This window comes from Chanos chanos, chromosome 3 (genome assembly GCF_902362185.1).
Source record: "Chanos chanos chromosome 3, fChaCha1.1, whole genome shotgun sequence".
NCBI classification, from domain to species: domain Eukaryota; kingdom Metazoa; phylum Chordata; class Actinopteri; order Gonorynchiformes; family Chanidae; genus Chanos; species Chanos chanos.
In genome coordinates this window covers 58,378,465-58,401,426 of record NC_044497.1, presented here as the reverse complement: position 1 = coordinate 58,401,426, position 22,962 = coordinate 58,378,465, and the positions used below count along the sequence as shown (strand labels likewise).

Here is a 22,962-nt window from a genome sequence, read left to right as displayed (position 1 = left end):
TCATCAAAACCGGTAAAATGTAACAGCTCCTCTTGAGTCTCATTATAGTACAGACAGACTCCTCTGTGTGAGCCGTGTCATCCGATTGGATCTAAGGCTCAGAGATCTTCAAACAGGCATCTAATACAAAGAGACGCTGATTACAAACTTCAGACCCTATCCTAAGCTGAACTGTCCTTCCCCTGCATCCTATTACCTCAAGTCATTGCCTGATTTTCTTTGAAATACGGCCAGGCCGCACTGTGGGATCGGATGCTGAATATCACATTATCACTTCTACCATTGCTACAGACTGCACTGAAAATGAGGCTTCTGATCAGACCGCTCTTGAGCAGATTTCCAAAAGCTTAAAAGCTTGATTGACGTGATACCCTTGATATGGCTGCACTGTTTGGGAAGAAAAGAGTTTGGGAGAAATGTGCACTGTGGTACACTCACCATGCTGAAGCTCTTAAACAAGACACATGAAAGAGATGAACCTCTGATGACATCCAGCTACAATCAGACTGTATTTCAGAGCTGAGAATGAAAGCCTGTTCAGTTACAGAAATGCTCTCAGTGTTGATAGATTATCATATCTCTGTAGTCTGACTGAGGAAATAGGAATAATTCCTGAACTGTATTTGATTCCTTACTGAATCAAAGTTATAAAACCAGCCTGGTATTATGTCACATGACCCTCATGATCCAGTGCAGCAAATTTTAATATTTTTTTTTCCATGAGAGAACAACACCCTGTTAACTAAGTCAACACCAAAGTCAAGTGAACCACTGTGGTCTAATCAAACAACTGTTAAGCTATCTACATGTGTACTTGATCTCACTCCTATATAGACAGTTAAAGAGCGCATTCCACCAAAAAATACTGTTAAATACAATATATTCAACTCTAAACCATGGGCATGAACTTAACTCTTTTAAATTTACTGTTATTTTACCACTGATTACGATACCAAACCTCGATCCAAGGTATTTGTGAAACTATTGACTTATTTAAAATCTTCCTCTTAACTCTTAGCGAAAGTTGTTACAGAAATGCTCTTTCTCACAGAGGAACTCGGAGACTTACATACACAGACAAGTGCCTCTCTGGTTTAGATATTGTCTAACAGACCATTAGCGACTTCTACATATTAGTGATGAAGCCTCTGAACACAGTCAAGTGTAATCCCTCATAGCTCAGTGCTCAGGCCTTTAACACATTACCACCTTCCACTGTGACACTCACAACACACACCTCTACAAATAAGTCAGGCCAAATTAGAAGAACTTATATACCATCACATATACAAAAAAAGTAGTGCTATGTTTTGTATTTTAATCTAAGCACTTATAAAAAACAATTATATTTTCTCTTCTAATTTAATGTTCATGCATCTATATTTTCTCTGCAATGGTACTTTACACCCTATCTTCAACTAAAGATGATTAACACTGTGTGTGGACTCTGTTTGATCCCCTATCAGAGTTGTTTATGGGAATGCTTAACTCTAAAGCATTGTGGTCCTTAGGCTATTAGAGGCAAATTATCTGATTGAACCTTGAACCTTGAAGATTTATCCATTAATAAATATGTAGGTGTCCAAATTTACTCTAATCTTTCACTGGCTGTTAATATTACAAACAATTGGTGTGTGTTAGTTGACTGTGTGTTGGTGGGGTGTTAATGTGTGTTGGTTGACTGTGTGTTAGTGGGGTGTTGGTGTTTGTTGGTTGACTGTGTATTAGTGGGGTGTTGGTGTTTGTTGGTTGACTGTGTGTTAGTGGGGTGTTGGTGTGTGTTAGTTGACTGTGTGTTAGTGGGGTGTTGGTGTGTGTTAGTTGACTGTGTGTTAGTGGGGTGTTGGTGTGTGTTAGTTGACTGTGTATTAGTGGGGTGTTGGTGTTTGTTGCTTGACTGTGTATTAGTGGGGTGTTGGTGTTTGTTGGTTGACTGTGTATTAGTGGGGTGTTGGTGTTTGTTGGTAGAGACTGTGTATTAGTGGGGTGTTGGTGTTTGTTGGTAGAGACTGTGTATTAGTGGGGTGTTGGTGTGTGTAAGTTGACTGTGTGTTAGTGGGGTGTTGGTGTTTCTTGGTTGACTGTGTATTAGTGGGGTGTTGGTGTTTGTTGGTTGACTGTGTATTAGTGGGGTGTTGGTGTGTGTAAGTTGACTGTGTATTAGTGGGGTGTTGGTGTGTGTTAGTTGACTGTGTATTAGTGGGGTGTTGGTGTTTCTTGGTTGACTGTGTATTAGTGGGGTGTTGGTGTGTGTTAGCTGTCTGTGTATTAGTGGGGTGTTGGTGTTTGTTGGTTGACTGTGTATTAGTGGGGTGTTGGTGTGTGTAAGTTGACTGTGTATTAGTGGGGTGTTGATGTTTGTTGCTTGACTGTGTATTAGTGGGGTGTTGGTGTGTGTTAGCTGTCTGTGTATTAGTGGGGTGTTGGTGTGTGTTAGTTGACTGTGTATTAGTGGGGTGTTGGTGTGTGTAAGTTGACTGTGTATTAGTGGGGTGTTGGTGTTTGTTGCTTGACTGTGTATTAGTGGGGTGTTGGTGTGTGTTAGCTGTCTGTGTATTAGTGGGGTGTTGGTGTGTGTTAGTTGACTGTGTATTAGTGGGGTGTTGGTGTGTGTTAGCTGTCTGTGTATTAGTGGGGTGTTGGTGTGTGTTAGTTGACTGTGTATTAGTGGGGTGTTGGTGTGTGTTGGTAGAGACTGTGTATTAGTGGGGTGTTGGTGTTTGTTGGTTGACTGTGTATTAGTGGGGTGTTGGTGTGTGTAAGTTGACTGTGTATTAGTGGGGTGTTGGTGTTTCTTGGTTGACTGTGTATTAGTGGGGTGTTGGTGTGTGTTAGTTGACTGTGTATTAGTGGGGTGTTGGTGTTTCTTGGTTGACTGTGTATTAGTGGGGTGTTGGTGTTTGTTGGTTGACTTTGTATTAGTGGGGTGTTGGTGTTTGTTGGTAGAGACTGTGTGTTAGTGGGGTGTTGGTGTTTGTTGGTAGAGACTGTGTATTAGTGGGGTGTTGGTGTGTGTTAGCTGTCTGTGTATTAGTGGGGTGTTGGTGTGTGTTAGTTGACTGTGTATTAGTGGGGTGTTGGTGTGTGTTAGTTGACTGTGTATTAGTGGGGTGTTGGTGTTTGTTGCTTGACTGTGTATTAGTGGGGTGTTGGTGTTTGTTGCTTGACTGTGTATTAGTGGGGTGTTGGTGTGTGTTAGCTGTCTGTGTATTAGTGGGGTGTTGGTGTGTGTTAGTTGACTGTGTATTAGTGGGGTGTTGGTGTGTGTTAGTTGACTGTGTATTAGTGGGGTGTTGGTGTTTCTTGGTTGACTGTGTATTAGTGGGGTGTTGGTGTTTGTTGGTTGACTGTGTATTAGTGGGGTGTTGGTGTGTGTAAGTTGACTGTGTATTAGTGGGGTGTTGGTGTTTCTTGGTTGACTGTGTATTAGTGGGGTGTTGGTGTGTGTTAGTTGACTGTGTATTAGTGGGGTGATGGTGTGGGTTGGTAGAGACTGTGTGTTAGTGGGGTGTTGGTGTTTGTGTGTTGACTGTGTATTAGTGGGGTGTTGGTGTTTGTTGGTAGAGACTGTGTGTTAGTGGGGTGTTGGTGTTTGTGTGTTGACTGTGTATTAGTGGGGTGTTGGTGTGTGTTGGTAGAGACTGTGTATTAGTGGGGTGTTGGTGTGTGTTAGCTGACTGTGTGTTAATGGGGTGTTGGTGTTTGTTGGTAGAGACTGTGTGTTAGTGGGGTGTTGGTGTGTGTTAGTTGACTGTCTGTTGGTTTAGTTCTGCAGTTAGACCTGCTGGACTCTCCTACTGCACTGACTGTGCATTGCATACACTCTCCTTCCTCACACAGTTAATGAAGTCAGCCTTTTCTCTCCCTGTGGGAGTAGAATACCCTGAGGCCCAGATATGTCTGTTCTTACTTCTTCCTCATCACAACCATAAATGCTTGTGTGTTTAAAAGACAACGTATTTCTGTTAGAATAGATTATATTATTTAAGTCCAATTACAAAATTAAATGCAAGAGAGCAAGTCCACACCAAGACCAGATTATTCTATTAGTGTTGGATTTCAACACCCTGACCCCTACTGTACCCAATACACACACAAACCACACACTTTGTCCCTCTCTTTCTCTATCTAAAATCAACAACACAACAACAACTTGTCTGCTACAGCTCTCTCAAGTGAACTTTATATTGGAGCCAAAGACCAATGTTTCTCTCATATCCAGCCATTTCTGTGTTTTGTCCTTTCTCTGGCGGTTTGTTTTAGTGTATCAGAGAGATGGGAGGGCAAGAAGAGGCGCAGAGATGTGATTTAATCAGAGGAGACAGAAAATTCCATTTGAAGGCATTTTGCAAAGCCTAAAACAGACAGCCTGTCAGAGAAGTCTGCACAAAGGTCCCTGTGATGGCACAATTTCATCCCCATCAGCCTCAATATATTTTGGGTTATACACATTGTAAAATTACACATTTAGCACTAATTCCTGAATTTAATATGCAACTGTGGATGCTCGGTAAGAAGCAGTTAGAGGATTTACAAAATTCACCGTTAAGAACAACGGCCTGGTATCTAATCCTGAGAATATCGTTTTCAGTGGCTGTATGATATCACTCATCCAGTACATGCAGGCTTTTGAAAACTGGAGGAGTAAAAGGGGGTTCATAACACAGCTGTCTTCCAACTTCTGTTTGTTAACACAGAGATTGAGCCCTGTGTACCAAGAAACGACGAACAGGATAAACAGGGAACACAGCACCACCACAAAGTGCAGCGCGAGACAGGCTCCGATCATCAGCCCACGTGCCCGATTAGCATGGCGATGATTAGTGAGTCACAGGTATTTCCACAACATTTCTCCCATTCTGCATGCCGAAGAGGACAATAAACATGACGTACTGTGATGAAGAAAATATCATGAGACTGATCCAGTTTCACGCACCCATGCCCCATGTAACATTTGATCCAGTATAACAGCTATAGCCTACGCCTGGAGCAGCCAATTCCACAAGGCAATCGATCCATGTGCGCTCGGGTGTAGTTTATTACAGACCTAGCCTGGATCTATACTACTGTGTCAGTAAGTATGTGAATAAATTGTAAATGTACAGAATAATTGTTCTGGGGTAATCATGCCGCATGTACCTCAGAAGTAGGTAGCGCATGTGGTAACACATTGACGACGACTGATTGAACATATGTAATCATAACATATCATATCTCAAACCAAGCGCCTCGATAGAGTCAAGGCTTCGACAAACACAAGGATCACATGATTTAGCACAAGTGCGTTTAAGTTCCCTTTAATGAATGTCTGTTATGTAAGTGAACTTACAAAACGGTCCTGAAAATGTTAAGGCCGAATAATACCGAGCTGCAAGAAATTATAAGTAAACTATGTGCACTGCTCTGATTGGTTGGCGGTTCTTTGCCAGTTAATGAGAGTGGTCATATCCTGTCTGAAATCTCCCTGCTGCTCTGCATATGAAGGGTGATACCTGATTCATAATTCAGTTCACCCTCCTCACATATGTTCAGTTTTACCAAAGCCACGCAGACAACGGAGAGGGACCCGCAGTCTTCCCCTTGGTTTATGCGCGTTATTATTCAACAAACACAGTCCCACGTAACAACGTCTAACCAGCACTGCCCTACTTTGTCTTAAATATAACACGTATTCAAGAAACAACACAGAAAAATTAAACTGTTTAACACCATTACAATACCGCCTGCAGGCTACCCTACGTATTGACAACGACTATCCAAACAGGTCCTGGTTCCACACGCCGCGTCAAATAACTGATGCAGCGAAAGACCCCAGCAAAAACAAGGCTCTCCTTGACTATTTGTAGCAAACAGCAAGGGTGAACAGCAAATGATGTATGTATGTACTAAAATATTCTCAAATCAAAGTTTCTAAAGTCACTCCACCATTGTAACCTACGTGCCAGCGCCACTATGCTACAAAACACAAGCTAAGGACGCTCGTTGTTATTCTTCTCTTCTCTCTTTCTTTTTTAAAAATCACAGTATATGGTATTTCGCCATTGTATGTAAGGATTACCTTGTGCCAGGATGGCTCTCCAGAGCACCCCCACAATAAAAACAGCGTTCATGGTACGACATGCAACCGAGCGCATCGTCAGCATGATAAGACAGTCCGAAGGGCTCCAGCCCAAAAAATAGACAAAGAAAGAATCGAAGTCCCAAGATATCCCCAGCCAGACGGGTGCACTTGCAAGGGTGTTGACAACTGAAGAGGCAGCAGCTGTACCTTTTATATTCGGTGCGATGTAATTTCTATGTTCGCTCTGCTTTTAGCCTGTCATGTCTCTGTTCGCCTGAACTCTGCAGTAAGCTATGTCTTTCTCCTACTTACTGTCTCACTACCTCCCTCTCTCTAGTCCTCTGTTGCCTTCAAAGTTGCTGATGCATTTTGCTGCGAATAGTTGGTAATGAGCTACATTATGAACTCGTTTCTTGTCTGTTTACATTGCTGCATAATAGTAGCAGTGCGTTTGCATGCAAAAGCTTTACTGTAATGGACACGTATTTCAGAAATACAGACAACAAAAACCAACAACATGGCTGTAGCAAACATTTGAAACTATTTGGCGTCTGAAAAATATCCAAATTAGTTGAGAGATCATGACTTATGTCAAACAGTCAAAAACTCCAGGACAGCTTAAATAGTCAGCCCTTTGAGAATGTTGCTGGAACCTGGAGGAATGTTCAGAGAATGGTGAAAGGTGTTGGGGATGGAAAGTCTTCTCTACAAACCCTCTGAATCTACAATGTATGAATGCAGAGAAGAGGGAGGTACAAGCTGATGAGGCCATGGCTAATGCTGGCAACTCACCAGAGAGCTGTGTGGCCTGTGCCTTGCTGAGAGCCCGTCTGAATGAGGAGTCAGTCTGAATGAGGAGTCAGTCTGAATGAGGAGTCAGTCTGTGGAGAGGGGGAGGGTGGACATCCTGGCTGTGCTTTAGTCTTCTTCTTTGTGTTAATGGGTTAAAAAAAAACAAACGTGTTTTTCAATGAAAGTTTCAATCTATATAGAGGTTAGTGTTGTGCAACTGCCTTGGATGGATTGATAGATAAATGGATGGATGGATACTTTATTCATCCTGAGGGAAATGTAGGTGTCCAGCAGCTTATGTGACACAACAATCAGAACACCAATACACACAAGAAAAGGCAAAAATACAGCAGTTCTTACTTCCAGCAACTAACAGTGAGAGTACAGAAAAGCCCCTTTCAGTGACTGACTTAAACCACCAAAAGAACACATCATGAGAGCCCATTAAGCTCATGTAAGTCATCTAAATGATATAATACAGAAGAAACAGGCAAGGATCACTATGTTTCCATTCTTCTCTAACAGCTCTGTCCATGGTCCTGAAACAAAGGAATGCAAGACATGTCATAGCTCATAGTCGCAGACGGTAGTCAAAAATCAATTCTGTTCTATGTACTTAGTTCATGATTATTTAAAAAATGAGCCCTGGTGTTGAAAATGTTCTGAACTTTCATATTGTTAATAGTCACTGCGATGTAAATTAGAGCCCTTGCTAAAATTCTTTTGAGGCGTAATAAGGAGAAACAATTTAAATGAGGTTCTGTCTTATTATTTCTCTCAGTTCCATCAGTGATAAACCCAGCATGAAAGCAGCTATGTAATTAAGCCTCTCAGCTGGACAGACACACATGGCTCAGGGCCAAAACACAGACACTCATACACCGCTCTCAGTCTAAATGACACTGACACTCATATACCGTCCTCAGTCTAAATGACACTGACACTCATACACCGTCCTCAGTCTAAATGACACAGACACTCATACACCGTCCTCAGTCTAAATGACACAGACACTCATACACCGCTCTCAGTCTAAATGACACAGACACACATATACCGTCCTCAGTCTAAATGACACTGACACTCATACACCGTCCTCAGTCTAAATGACACAGACACACATATACCGTCCTCAGTCTAAATGACACTGACACTCATACACCGCTCTCAGTCTAAATGACACTGACACTCATACACCGCTCTCAGTCTAAATGACACAGACACACATACACCGCTCTCAGTCTAAATGACACTGACACTCATACACCGCTCTCAGTCTAAATGACACAGACACTCATACACCGCTCTCAGTCTAAATGACACAGACACACATATACCGTCCTCAGTCTAAATGACACAGACACACATATACCGTCCTCAGTCTAAATGACACTGACACTCATACACCGTCCTCAGTCTAAATGACAGACACTCATACACCGCTCTCAGTCTAAATGACACAGACACACATACACCGTCCTCAGTCTAAATGACACTGACACTCATACACCGTCCTCAGTCTAAATGACACTGACACTCATACACCGCTCTCAGTCTAAATGACACTGACACTCATACACCGCTCTCAGTCTAAATGACACAGACACACATACACCGTCCTCAGTCTAAATGACACTGACACTCATACACCGCTCTCAGTCTAAATGACACTGACACTCATACACCGTCCTCAGTCTAAATGACACAGACACACATACACCGTCCTCAGTCTAAATGACACTGACACTCATACACCGTCCTCAGTCTAAATGACACTGACACTCATACACCGCTCTCAGTCTAAATGACACTGACACTCATACACCGCTCTCAGTCTAAATGACACTGACACTCATACACCGCTCTCAGTCTAAATGACACAGACACACATACACCGTCCTCAGTCTAAATGACACTGACACTCATACACCGTCCTCAGTCTAAATGACACAGACACTCATACACCGCTCTCAGTCTAAATGACACAGACACACATATACCGTCCTCAGTCTAAATGACACTGACACTCATACACCGTCCTCAGTCTAAATGACACAGACACACATATACCGTCCTCAGTCTAAATGACACAGACACACATACACCGTCCTCAGTCTAAATGACACTGACACTCATACACCGTCCTCAGTCTAAATGACACAGACACTCATACACCGCTCTCAGTCTAAATGACACAGACACACATATACCGTCCTCAGTCTAAATGACACTGACACTCATACACCGTCCTCAGTCTAAATGACACAGACACACATATACCGTCCTCAGTCTAAATGACACTGACACTCATGTGAGTGTCTCTCGTGAGTTTTCATATATTTTGTGAAATTTCTCAAGTGTATCAGTCACTGCATTCAGCCTCCCCTTTCACCTCTTATTCACTCCACAGTTCCATCATGTGAAACATATGCACATTATATATGTATATAGTCTTCAGGATGCATGTGTTCATACGTGTATGTGTGTGTAAGGGAGGGAAGGACAGAGAGGGTGAGGGGACATATGCATACGGACCTACACACCTCAGTACATACTGTTAACTGGCGCTTAGACAATAATCTGTTTTTGTTTTTTCACTTTGATCATTTACCATTTTTCACATGGCTTCATGACATCCCATGCACTGTGTACAGAGGAAGCCATGGAAGGATCCATTTTTGGAGCTGAAGGTCAGTTTGTGCTGGTTGTGCAGATAAATTCAGTCGAGAGCAGAACTTGGTCTTTATGATAAGTCTACAGGTGAGTCTTACATCAAACACTGAATGAATCAAACTAAATATCATCAGGTGGCTATAATAAGTAAAATAATATTGAACATGTAAAATTCCCTTTCTTTCGCCCTCTCTCCATCCTCCTACCACCCAAGCCTCCAGACACGAGACTACCCCTTTATGCCTCTTTAGTTCCTCTGAACTCCCACCATCCCCACATCGTCCCCTACTTTTCATTCTGAAGCGTCTAACCTTTGATGGCAGAGCGCGAGTGGCTGCGGTACCATGGGGAGACTCCGTCACAGACATGGCTCATTCTCTCCGCTGTAATCCAGCGGCCCTGTGAACCCTGAGAACGATATTAATTATACATCACACAGCCGTCCGCCACACAAGCACTCATGTACACACGTTTTTACATACTTTAACTCACTTCTCACACTAAGACATTTAGAAAGTAATATCAGCTACTTGAACGGTTAAAAAAACAAAACAAAAACAGTAGCCTATCACAAAGCGTAAATGTAAACACAAATCATATCCATCCGTTAGCGCTCACTTCTATGCTTTTTGATCTGAGCCCTTTCGCGAGACAGAATAAACTCATTTTATCAATCGCTTATGCTGATTTTTTCATACTTCCAATGAAACATGAGGAAAAGCCGCAGACTGCGCAAACCTTCTGATTAAGTGACGCAACGCCAGCCTACGTCCATGCTGGCTAACGTTGCCACACATCTCGTGAGTGAGCAGACACATGAGACCCGTCACCGTTTAACCCTAAGCACTCAAACTTTAATTGTTTTCACCTGTGTTAATGGCTGACAACATATTAAAGCATCGTCCCTGGGAGGAAGGCGGGCCTTTCTGTTGTTGTTTTGGGTTTTCCATGAAAATAAGTTATTTTTGGTAAGCGCAACGTCTGCAGTTCAGTGTTCTGCTTTTGGTCGATATCATCTCGTTACGCGATTAGTGTCATCGCAGGAATTTAACCACTTTGAACATATTTCAGGACGGGCCAAGATCATGTCTGTCAGCGAAGTAAACAAAACAGAGAAACCACTGTCCACGCTCTGGGGTAGGGTTTGTTAACACTGTCCAATTGTTTTGTGTGAATAAAAAATACCGCGTTTTATTCTTAGGGATTAGAGATTTTAGGGATTTGATTACACCAAACACTAATGTTTTAATGAAACGTAATCCGATTCTGTTGAGGATGTGAGCTCAACGACACAAACAAAGAAGAGGCCTTTAAGGCGGATGATACCAACCTTCAACATCAGCTGGCACTGAGAACGGTGAGTTTCTTTTAATTATATTGAACCAAACTGCGAGTTTCGAAACTTTTTTTTTTTTTTTTTCCAAGATGTGTCTCGGTCATACTGCCAAAGATGAGTTTAATATAGTGGAGCTGATTACGGGTGAAGGCAAAGAAAATGGAAAGGCCATTCCCATCGCCACCCTGCATGCGAAGTCAATGCCCACGGTAAGTTTATGCAAGGATATAAATCACCGAAACTTTAAGCGCTTTGATTGCCTGTTCTCTGTCCATTTCTAACAGGTTAACCTGTGTGGTTTAGATCTGCATCCTCCGGTGACGTTCAGACTAAAAGTTGGCTCTGGGCCTGTATTTATTGGAGCTGAACACGTTGCTTGTAAGTTGAAAAGGCCAACCCTTCTAAATGAGAAGTGGTCAATAACTGTTTCATCGACAAACTAAGAAAATAAGGCTAACTCGCGCATTACTGAAACCAGGAGAATAACCGGACCTTGAGTACATGTATGATGATCTTGGATGCATATTCAACTGAATACGTTCTATTGCAATGTTTCATTACGACGTGTTTAACGTCCTCTGAGGGACACCGATCGGGCTGTTCGCCTGCTGTATGTGCCCTAATAACCAGCGTGTTTAGCTTATGTACCCTTACAACGAGTGTGATGACCAGCGAGTCCTTGCTTGCTCCTCCGTTGATGTAGCTGCCTATTGGAGGATTATAGCTATTAAATGTTATCCCCACTGAGATTCTGAGGTAACCTGCTCTTCAATGGGGAAAAATGGTTTGAGTATTTCTCAGCTTTTGCAGAAGGGATGGTACTCTAAACCTTTTTATGCACATGTGGTCCAAGCAGTGGAGGAAGACTATTCTGATGAAGAGGGTGATGAGGAGATGGATGATGAAGAGGAGGAGGAGGAAGAGGATATTGAAGAATCACCTGTGAAAAAAGTAGCCAAGAATGGTGGCGCAGTTAAAGTAAGGCCAAAACGGCTGTGATGCTTTGTGTGTGTTATTTATGCTGTATTCAGTGTGACTTACTGTTGTAAGATGACTCCTTGGGTGCATCCAAATAGTCTTTTTTTTTTTTTTTTTTTTTTTTTTTTTGTGCTTAGGAAGGTTCCTAACTGAGTGAAATTATCCAAGTGGCAGCCGTGATAAGAGCTGGTCGAATTCTCTAAATGCTAAGGAAAGGTGCTTCCTTTCCTATCTCCTTTAACATAGGGTACACTGGACCATCCTTTACCAAAGGAGAGTATGTCTAGCATATCCTTGACGTGACATTTTCTGGCTGAAGTTTTCTTATTTAGTGATTTTGCTGATCCTATACAAGTAAAATCAAAAAATAAAAGTAACATGACAGTGATGGTGTCGGTGAAAAAATGTATATGCTCTCCAGAAGAGAAGTTTCTAACGATTTCTGGCTATAAAAGGGCTGCTCCTGCAAACCGCCTGGTGCTCATGCATTCTTACTTGAATTCTTAGTACAAAAGTTAAAATTCAAAATATGAACTTAAATAATTTACTAAGAATCTAACTATTTCTGATTAAAAGTCTTAGTACTGAAGTACACGTCTAAGTAATTGCAAAACTAATTCAATTCTATTTTCTGAAAATGGCTCAGATCAACATGACCGACAAGGGATATGAGACGCTTATAGCCAGGTGATGGTTTTAATTCAACACGTTTGAAACTAAATATGTACAGTAGTAGGTTTGTAGGCCTAACATGTTATGCCTACCTACCTCCCATAAATTTGACAATTATCTTCATACAATCAACTATTCATATCGATAAATGACAGAACAGGAAGGTGAGTGAGCAATTAATCATTTCACTTTTGTGACTGGTAGCCTATATTCCTTTTTTAATTTCAATTCCAACCTTGGTAATGAAGTAATATTTTTTACTAGGTTGTCCACGTTAATATAGCCAGCATGAAACATGGTAAGAGCGCATGGAGCAAAGTATCTAAGATGCACTTTTAGTAAACCATCTTCGCTTTTCCCACGGCAGACCCACCTCGCTTAGTGTAAGTGCAGTCGGATTCTCTCAGCACCGCGGTTTTCTTCCCAAGTCCTTATGAATTCTCCTTCCCATCGTTCCTTGACCTCGCGACGTTTTCCATCGAGGTTAAGGAAAGTGGTTAGGGAAGGACACAGGACCTAATTTTGACTATGTGGATGCAGCCCATGTCTTAGTGATTTTGTTACAGATTTCAGATCGGTGAATTATACTTGGACATTTTGTGTTTTTCAGAGAAAGAAGCCAGAGAAAGCAGATGATGAGTAAGTGCTTGGGTGTTTAGCTGAAATGCTGGAGAACATGTAGACCTCCAGAAGTGATGCATTCACCACTTGTAGGACGTGTGGAGAAGCTGTTGGTCCATGTGTAGTTGCTATTGGTCCGTGTGGAGTTGTGTGGAAAGGCTATTGGTCCGTGTGGAGTCGCTGGAGCATTGTAATAATATCTGCTTTATTTCTCCCAATTCAGACCCGTGTCGGAAGGTGAAAATAATCCACCTAAAAAGGTGCGGAATTCAAAACAACTTTTTTTTTTTTTTTTTTTTTTTCCTTTCAATTTTGTAAAGTTGAAAATCCATTCTAACAGATTTGACTATTTTAAAGGGAAAAGGAAGAGGCAGAAAGCCATTAGTCCAAAAGGTGTAATCGGGCGTGTCCTCCCCTCAGGGTATGACTGACTGAGTTTGTTTTACTGTGGCCTACATTTCTGGGTGAATATTAGTGTGAGTGAAGTGAATTTGTCCTTTTCACAGGTGTGGGGGGGGAAAAGGAGAGGCAGTCACCTTGGAAATGGACGAGTTTGTGTAGCCTAATACTCCAGGGGAAAAACATGTCTCGGAGTTGCAGTTTTATATTGAATTGCTGCTATATCCAAGGTTTATTAATAAAGCTCTTGTGTACACTTGTTTGCTTTAGTCATCCTGTTGCATGTGAATTGGCTCATGCTAAACAATCATTAGTTTGCTCTGGCTCCAACTACACACACAAACATGGACATAAAATTCTGTGGGGTTGCCCCTGGTGACGCAGAAGGTGCGTTCTCCACTGTGTGAAATGAAACCATTTGAATTGAATCACTCTGTGTAAACACAGTTATAGTGAATGTCTGCTCCTGCTGGTTTTCCTTAATAATGCCAGTCCTGGGTTGAGTTACATTTATAAACCTCAAGATACTGCCACTCAAAACCACATCTCCACTTAAAACTGGATCATCTGCTAACATTCAAATCTCAAAGGAGATTTGTCCATAGCTCTGTCTGTTCTTAAACTCTTGAACAGTAGCAGTGTGCCACTTTAAGCCAGGGGTGAGGGTCATGCGCTCTGTAAAGGGGTGTGTTCTGTCAGGGGTGAGGGTCTTCTGTTAGTGCCTGTCATGATGCGATGGCCAGATGTCACAGTCTGAGGAGCCTAGATTAATTTCCTACTCCTCATTAGCACAGGCAAGGACTTTCACTGTTCTGAATTCAACAGTGAACACAATGTCTCTCAAATAATATTTTATTATTTGTACAAAGAGTGTTAACATAAATCTCCAGCGTGTGCTTCCAACTCCAGGCATGGGGTGAAGAATTCTTCTTCAGTTGTGTCTCCTGCTGGAATGACCAGGAAAAAGGAAAAAAGAAACAATTATCACTATGACAAAAGTCCTCTGAGCAAAAACATCTGGTTGTATTGCCAACAGACGTCTTGTTCCTTAAAGAATGCTATTTACCCTGTTATGAGTACAGTGTGCTGTGGGATGAGTCTCACCTCCTTCAGTGACTCAGTCAACCTCTGCTTTCCTCAGGTACTTTTTCATTACAGAGTTGACATCTCCCTCGCTGCCCTCTGCCTCCAGCCTCTCTCCCTGAGGCCCACGGCGCTGAGATCCCCCCGAGCTTGATGAGTCTGTGTCAGACTCTCTGCGTGATGCTCTGGAAGGTGGCAGCTCGCCAAAGTGCACGCTAAGTGCCCGCCGGGTGCCCCCTCTGAGAGAGCCGTTGCCTGACAGGCTACTGGTAGATTGTGCTCGGCGAATGGCTGGAAGAATATCTGAATTGACGTCCCCTGTTTCCCCCCTCCCCTGGTCCACTTCTTGGTTTCCAAGGAGACGACGGTTCTGAAATACAAGAGGTTCTCCTCCCAACTGTGACTCTCCTCCCTCTGCAACCAGACCCCCGAGGAGCCGGCGGCGTATTGGCTGGCAGGCGATGGCTGTGGTCTTTGTGCTGTGCTCCTCCTCGCTCTCCTCTGGGATGGAGGGGTTGGAAATGTGGTGGCGTGGGCTGGCGGAGGAGGATACGGAGGTGAGGGAGTCACAGGAGCTGAAACGGGTCATCTTTCCAGCGCTAGCTGCGGCAGTTGTTGAGGAACCCGGACCCGCCTCGGACAGGGATCGGAGACTGGAGGCGCGGGGCAGTCTGGGGCTCGGGGGTTTTAGGATACCCGGCCTGGGCTCTTCCGGACCCTCCTCGACTCCCAGAGAAAGGGCGGAGGCTCTGCGTCGTAGGGTGGAGGCCCCAGTGGTCTGGTAGATGGGCAGAGACACGGCGCTGCCCTCGCCCGTCTCTCCACCTCGCTCCCAGCCCGCCCGCTTCCTCCGCAGGCCCTCCAGCAGCTCAGACAGCGCAGAGGACGAGGACGTCCTCCCCAGAGCCCCCGAACGCTCGGCCACATCCTCCTCCAGCTCTTGAGAACAGGACCTGTGATGTGAGCCCAGATCATCATCTTTATACTTAGGAACATTAAGTCTGTTTCAGCCTCTCAAAGAAATCAAATCCAGTTTTGATCAAAGAACTGTAACTCAGTCATGGATGAAGCAGCTGCTGGCCAAACTGACTTTGTCCTCAGATGCTATAAAAATACTCCTGCACTGCTGCAGTTTTATGGAAATTAAGTTTGATTTCAGACAGAGGAACCTATCAGTGCATAAATGACAGACAACATAATGAATCAAAACAATGAGTCCAAACACAGCATCATCACCATCTGATATCTCTTACTCTCAGTGGTCTGACATAGTTTAAGTAACACACTGCAGTCTGTGTGTTAGAGATAAAGAGATGTGTGTGTGTGTGTGAGTGAGTGTAAGTGTATCTGTGTTACTGTGAAGATTAATAATGATGATGTTCTGTGGTGATGTTAGGATCTCACCTGAAGCTATAGGTGCTCATGGTGTCTGTCACAGACTGGCGGCCAACCAGACTTCCTGTGGTGCTCCCAACATAGGAAGAGCTACCACGACCCCCCCTTGGGACGCCCAGCCAGTTACGGATTCCCTCACCAACATCCTCTGTGCCTAGAGAGCCCACACTGGACACGCTGTCACTGAAATTAAAGCAGTAAGATTTTATTCCACAGTACCTCCCTTGCACATGGATTCCAATCACATCAAAACATTCGTCTCCCATTTTTATGTTTATGTGGTAAACTCTCCACCTGGAGAGCTGCACTCTAAGATTGTTGTTTCAGCCCAAACTTAATGCATGTGAACATAACAATGCAAGTACCATGAATGGCATGGAATAAGACATCTCTCTGATTGGCCGAACAAGGCATGTCTCTGATTGGATGAAAAAGTCATTTTGGTGTATGCTTGGAGAAAAACCCTTCCTCTGTGAGGTCTGCATGTCCTGTGCGGTAGGTGTCTGGCTGTCCACACAGGTCTTAAAGACCCATGTGGGGAAGGGAAGAGCAGAGCCTCCGCCCGGAGGGGGCATTACAGACGTTTCTCCCTAATACAGCACGGCAGCGTGTGTTGGCCTGCTGGACCATGAGTTAATTAGCCTTGTGGCCCTGTTGGTGGAGCACTGATATTATGAAGAGTGAGACAGATAAGCTTCTGGGATGCTAAACACAGTGAGCTAAGCTGGCTGACATACGGCACAGTCAAGTCTTCGAATCCACTAGTTCCCATACAGCTCCCACAGTCCTGAGGGTCCAGCTCTAGGGTACGGTTCTCAACGATCAACACATTATTAAATCCCACTCCGGCCTCTGACATTCTTAGCCGAGCTTCTGCCTCAAAATATGAAGAATTTGCACAATTCTTCAACAACAAAATAACAAGTGATGGTATTGTTAGGAACCCCAGAAACCCATATGATCTGCCCTGTGATAGGCCGGCAAGTATGAGGAACTTTAGTAGCATCACTGAAGCAGACCTCTGTAAGATTGTAGGACAGAGTGAACCGTCAACTGCCTTGACCCTGTCCCCACTAAATTCTTAAAAATATCTTTAATAGTGTCTCCATAACTGTTCTAAAAATATTTAACACATTTCTTGGGACTGGTATATTCCCCAATGCATTTAAAACTGCGGTTATGAAACTGCTATTGAAGAAACCAAATCTAGACTATAATGTGCTAAGTAATTACAGGCCTGCATCCAACTTGCCCTTCATGAGCGAGATACTTGAAAAAGTACATCCAAAAGACCTTAAGAAAAGTGTAACACCACCAAAACTCGAATGGAAAGAAATACGGTCATCTTGCCACTGTTATTATGCTAGCAGCTATTTGTCTTATGAAAGACTGGCTGGCTATTGCGGCGGTTAAGTACAGATGCAGTTTCACGTTGCTTTGTCAACCATCAGCCTTACATGTTTAACGACAAGAACCAAAAGCGATGTACACTTAAATTGTACATCGGAGGGCAATGCACGCCCCCCCCCCAGCCAAAAGAGATGCACTTTCCACCAGGCTAGGACACTTAGGTCATCAAAAACTCGAACTGACAAGTCTGGGCGTAATTTTAGACTCAGATTTAAGTTTCATATCCCACATAAGCAACAGCTTTCTTCTACCTAAGATATATTGCCAGAGTGTGTAAGTGAGTGTGTAAGTGAGTGTGTGTGTGTGTGAGTGAGTGTGTGAGTGAGTGAGTGAGTGTGTGTTTGTGAGTGAGTGTGTGAGTGAGTGTGTAAGTGAGTGAGTGAGTGTGTGTGAGTACCAGAGTTACGCCCATTTTTAACTCAACAGGACACTGAGAAGCTCATTCATGTTTTTATTTCCAGTAGACTGGACAACTGCAATGCTCTTTTCACTGGTCTTCCAAAAAAGTCAACTGAGAATCTACTGCTAATCAGAACTCTGCTGCTAGACTTTTAATGAAAACAAAGAAGAGAGAGCATATTACTCCTGTTTTAGCCGCACTGCATTGGCTCTCTGTATCTTTTAGAATTGATTTTAAAGTCCCTCTACTAGTATACAAAGCTCTTAATGGTTTAGCACCCTCTTACATCACCAGTTCTCTGTTGCTCTCTGTCCCTTCAGGAGCCCTTGGGTCTTCTCTAAGCAGCTCTCTGAAACATCCCTTCATCCACTCTGCACCTAAACTGTGGAACACCCTACCAAACAATATTAGAGAGGCAGGCTCCGTGGACAGTCTTAAACAGCAACTAAAAATATACCTTTTCAGTCTAGTGTAGTATTAGCAATTATCTCTCTCAATTTTTGTTTATTGGTTTTGATTTATTTTATCCATTCTTTTAATTATTTTTATTAAACTGTTTTATTCTTTACTTTAGATGATCCTGACTGTTTTATTCTGTAACTGAGATGATCCTGACTGTTTTACTCTGTAACTGAGATGATCCTGACTGTTTTATTCTGTAACTGAGATGATCCTGACTGTTTTATTCTGTAACTGAGATGATCCTGACTGTTTTATCCTTTAACTGAGATGATCCTGACTGTTTTATTCTGTAACTGAGATGATCCTGACTGTTTTATTCTTTACTTTAGATGATCCTGACTGTTTTATTCTGTAACTGAGATGATCCTGACTGTTTTATTCTTTACTTTAGATGATCCTGACTGTTTTATTCTGTAACTGAGATGATCCTGACTGTTTTATTCTGTAACTGAGATGATCCTGACTGTTTCATTCTGTAACTGAGATGATCCTGTTTTATTCTGTAACTGAGATGATCCTGACTGTTTTATTCTGTAACTGAGATGATCCTGACTGTTTTATTCTGTAACTGAGATGATCCTGACTGTTTTATTCTTTACTTTAGATGATCCTGACTGTTTTATTCTTTACTTTAGATGATCCTGACTGTTTTATTCTGTAACTGAGATGATCCTGACTGTTTTATTCTTTACTTTAGATGATCCTGACTGTTTTATTCTTTACTTTAGATGATCCTGACTGTTTTATTCTGTAACTGAGATGATCCTGACTGTTTTATTCTGTAACTGAGATGATCCTGACTGTTTCATTCTGTAACTGAGATGATCCTGTTTTATTCTGTAACTGAGATGATCCTGACTGTTTTATTCTGTAACTGAGATGATCCTGACTGTTTTATTCTTTACTTTAGATGATCCTGACTGTTTTATTCTGTAACTGAGATGATCCTGACTGTTTTATCCTTTAACTGAGATGATCCTGACTGTTTTATTCTTTACTTTAGATGATCCTGACTGTTTTATTCTGTAACTGAGATGATCCTGACTGTTTTATTCTTTACTTTAGATGATCCTGACTGTTTTATTCTTTACTTTAGATGATCCTGACTGTTTTATTCTGTAACTGAGATGATCCTGACTGTTTTATTCTTTAACTGAGATGATCCTGACTGTTTTATTCTGTAACTGAGATGATCCTGTTTTATTCTGTAACTGAGATGATCCTGACTGTTTTATTCTTTACTTTAGATGATCCTGACTGTTTTATTCTGTAACTGAGATGATCCTGACTGTTTTATTCTTTACTTTAGATGATCCTGACTGTTTTATTCTGTAACTGAGATGATCCTGACTGTTTTATTCTGTAACTGAGATGATCCTGACTGTTTTATTCTTTAACTGAGATGATCCTGACTGTTTTATTCTGTAACTGAGATGATCCTGTCTGTTTTATTCTTTACTTTAGATGATCCTGACTGTTTTATTCTGTAACTGAGATGATCCTGACTGTTTTATCCTGTAACTGAGATGATCCTGACTGTTTTATTCTGTAACTGAGATGATCCTGTTTTATTCTGTAACTGAGATGATCCTGACTGTTTTATTCTGTAACTGAGATGATCCTGACTGTTTTATTCTTTACTTTAGATGATCCTGACTGTTTTATTCTGTAACTGAGATGATCCTGACTGTTTTATCCTTTAACTGAGATGATCCTGACTGTTTTATTCTTTACTTTAGATGATCCTGACTGTTTTATTCTGTAACTGAGATGATCCTGACTGTTTTATTCTTTACTTTAGATGATCCTGACTGTTTTATTCTTTACTTTAGATGATCCTGACTGTTTTATTCTGTAACTGAGATGATCCTGACTGTTTTATTCTTTAACTGAGATGATCCTGACTGTTTTATTCTGTAACTGAGATGATCCTGTTTTATTCTGTAACTGAGATGATCCTGACTGTTTTATTCTTTACTTTAGATGATCCTGACTGTTTTATTCTGTAACTGAGATGATCCTGACTGTTTTATTCTTTACTTTAGATGATCCTGACTGTTTTATTCTTTACTTTAGATGATCCTGACTGTTTTATTCTGTAACTGAGATGATCCTGACTGTTTTATTCTTTAACTGAGATGATCCTGACTGTTTTATTCTGTAACTGAGATGATCCTGTCTGTTTTATTCTTTACTTTAGATGATCCTGACTGTTTTATTCTTTACTTTAGATGATCCTGACTGTTTTATTCTGTAACTGAGATGATCCTGACTGTTTTATCCTGTAACTGAGATGATCCTGACTGTTTTATTCTGTAACTGAGATGATCCTGTTTTATTCTGTAACTGAGATGATCCTGACTGTTTTATTCTGTAACTGAGATGATCCTGACTGTTTTATTCTTTAACAGAGATGATCCTGTTTTATTCTGTAACTGAGATGATCCTGACTGTTTTATTCTTTACTTTAGATGATCCTGACTGTTTTATTCTGTAACTGAGATGATCCTGACTGTTTTATCCTTTAACTGAGATGATCCTGACTGTTTTATTCTTTACTTTAGATGATCCTGACTCTTTTATTCTGTAACTGAGATGATCCTGACTGTTTTATTCTGTAACTGAGATGATCCTGACTGTTTTATTCTTTACTTTAGATGATCCTGACTGTTTTATTCTTTAACTGAGATGATCCTGACTGTTTTATTCTTTACTTTAGATGATCCTGACTGTTTTATTCTGTAACTGAGATGATCCTGACTGTTTTATTCCCTTTGGGTTGTGTGGTTTATCTTTGTTTTTTATTGTGTGGTCTGTTTATTACTATTTTATTTTTTCTTTTGTCATATGCTGAAATGTAAAAGCACTTTGAGCTGCATTCCTTGTATGAAAAGTGCTATACAAATAAAGTGTTATTATTACTATCAAACCAGCGGTCCTGTCCCACTCTGGTGAAGAGATGACTGGTACTGGAGCAGATCCTCTACAGAGAGAACATCTTCATGCGTTCAACACCGTGGACCAGCAGGATGTGAGCGTGTTTGCATGTGCCGTCTGACTGAGCTGTTAGCATGCGCGCAGTCATTTCCACAGTACACAGATTAAAGAGCACTGGAGAGCATGCAAAGCCATTCACAACCGAGCATCAACATTCCCCGCTCAGTCGCTCTCACGGCCTGGGAATGATTCCAGCTTAATGGGGGTATCGTGTGAACTCAGATTTGCTGATGCGGTCATGTGTGAGAAGCAGCTTGACAATCGCACATTTTTCAGGTTCAAACTGAAAAAAGAAGGAGCTAACACATGTTCCATTTCATATATGAATGGATATTAATGTGCAAATGGATATTAATGTGCAAGCTGATGTTTAAATGGAACTTGTTGCAGCTAAAAGGACAGAGGGTGAAATACTGTTAAACTGTATTTCATTCCTCCACACCTGTTCTCTCATTCTCACACGGAGAAGAGGAGGTGCACACACATTGAGCAGGTTAAAGGAGGAGGTGCTTACACGTCTCTTTTTCTAAAGGACTCCACAGCTGTCTGAACACTGTGTGAAGAGGGGAGAGAGAGTGAGAGGCCAGGTCAGGAAATGATCTGAGTCTGTATGTTTGATCGTGGCAGGCTGCCCTGTGCCCGTCACAGTGGTTCCCATTAAGGCAGAGTGAGTTTCATTTCTCAAAAGTGTAGTCAGTGTTGTGATAGGACAAGTAATGTCTACACTAGGCACAGCACAATGTAGCTACACCAAATGACACAATGGTAAAAGCAATTCAAAAATTCAGTCTTTGAGGAACATGTCTCACTTGTGTGTTAAACAAATCCCATGAGAGACTCTGGCATGTATATACCATTAATAATATATATTTAAACACGCACGCACGCACGCCCACTCACGCGCGCACATGTTACCTCTCACTGTCACTCTCATCGCTGGACTCCACCTCCTCCAGGGCAGCCTGAAGATCAACGATTCGCCGGATTGATGTCTCCAGGTCGGCTTGTAATGTCTGCCTGACTGCAGTAAGCTCCTCCACCTGCATCTCCTAGACGGAGACAAGGAGAGAGGAAATGACACAACAAGACGCAGCCAAATGGCCTCTCAGCTCTTCACTGATTGGGCAAACAGCATTCAGCCAAACAAAAGACAGCATGAAATCCTAAATAAATAAACAGCATTCAGCCAAACAAAAGACAGCATGAAATCCTAAATAAGTCAAAACAAAAACCAGGGAATCTTCGGGAAGACTTTAGACAAAATGGAGCAGAATAATATTTCTCTCCGTTGAAGACTGGCCGTGTCCAAAGTAATAGTAACAGGAGCAAAAACAGGAGCAAAAACAGGAGAAAAAACAGGAGCAAAAACAGGAGCGAAAACAGGAGAAAAAAACAGGAGCAAAAACAGGAGCAAAAACGGGAGCAATAACAGGAGCAAAAACAGGAGAAAAACAGGAGAAAAAACAGGAGCAAAAACAGGAGCAAAAACGGGAGCAATAACAGGAGAAAAACAGGAGAAAAAACAGGAGAAAAACAGGAGAAAAAACAGGAGCAAAAACAGGAGCAAAAACGGGAGCAATAACAGGAGAAAAACAGGAGAAAAAACAGGAGCAAAAACAGGAGCAAAAACAGGAGTAATAACAGGAGCAAAAACAGGAGAAAAACAGGAGCAAAAACAGGAGA

The 22,962-nt window shown here is 42.0% G+C and overlaps 2 protein-coding genes across 2 annotated transcripts in view; one reads left to right on the top strand and one right to left on the bottom strand.

Moving 5' to 3' along the window:
* Nucleotides 1-10,611: 10,611 nt before the first annotated feature.
* On the top strand, nt 10,612-13,532 carry npm2b (nucleophosmin/nucleoplasmin, 2b). Its single transcript, XM_030768136.1, has 8 exons — nt 10,612-10,663; nt 10,801-10,883; nt 10,952-11,071; nt 11,147-11,240; nt 11,719-11,840; nt 13,123-13,151; nt 13,357-13,393; nt 13,491-13,532. Exons 1-8 carry the CDS (start codon nt 10,612-10,614, stop codon nt 13,530-13,532), a joined length of 579 nt encoding a protein of 192 aa, XP_030623996.1.
* A 1,117-nt stretch (nt 13,533-14,649) lies between these two features.
* The window catches only part of myo18b (myosin XVIIIB), a 48,751-nt gene continuing 40,438 nt past the window's right edge, over nt 14,650-22,962 (bottom strand). Inside the window, exons 39-42 of the mRNA XM_030769488.1 lie at nt 22,195-22,328; nt 21,794-21,832; nt 16,020-16,193; nt 14,650-15,568 (exon numbers count right to left, since the gene is read on the bottom strand). Coding sequence (XP_030625348.1) covers nt 14,650-15,568; nt 16,020-16,193; nt 21,794-21,832; nt 22,195-22,328 — 1,266 coding nt within the window. The remainder of the gene's footprint in view (nt 15,569-16,019; nt 16,194-21,793; nt 21,833-22,194; nt 22,329-22,962) is intronic.

Bases quoted from the DNA above. Each gene is read 5' to 3' on its own strand.
- npm2b (XM_030768136.1), top strand. From the start codon at position 10,612: ATGTCTGTCAGCGAAGTAAACAAAACAGAGAAACCACTGTCCACGCTC. The intron at 10,664-10,800 runs GTAGGGTTTGTT...GATTCTGTTGAG, and splicing joins ACCACTGTCCACGCTCTGGG to GATGTGAGCTCAACGACACA. The intron at 10,884-10,951 runs GTGAGTTTCTTT...TTTTTTTCCAAG, and splicing joins ATCAGCTGGCACTGAGAACG to ATGTGTCTCGGTCATACTGC.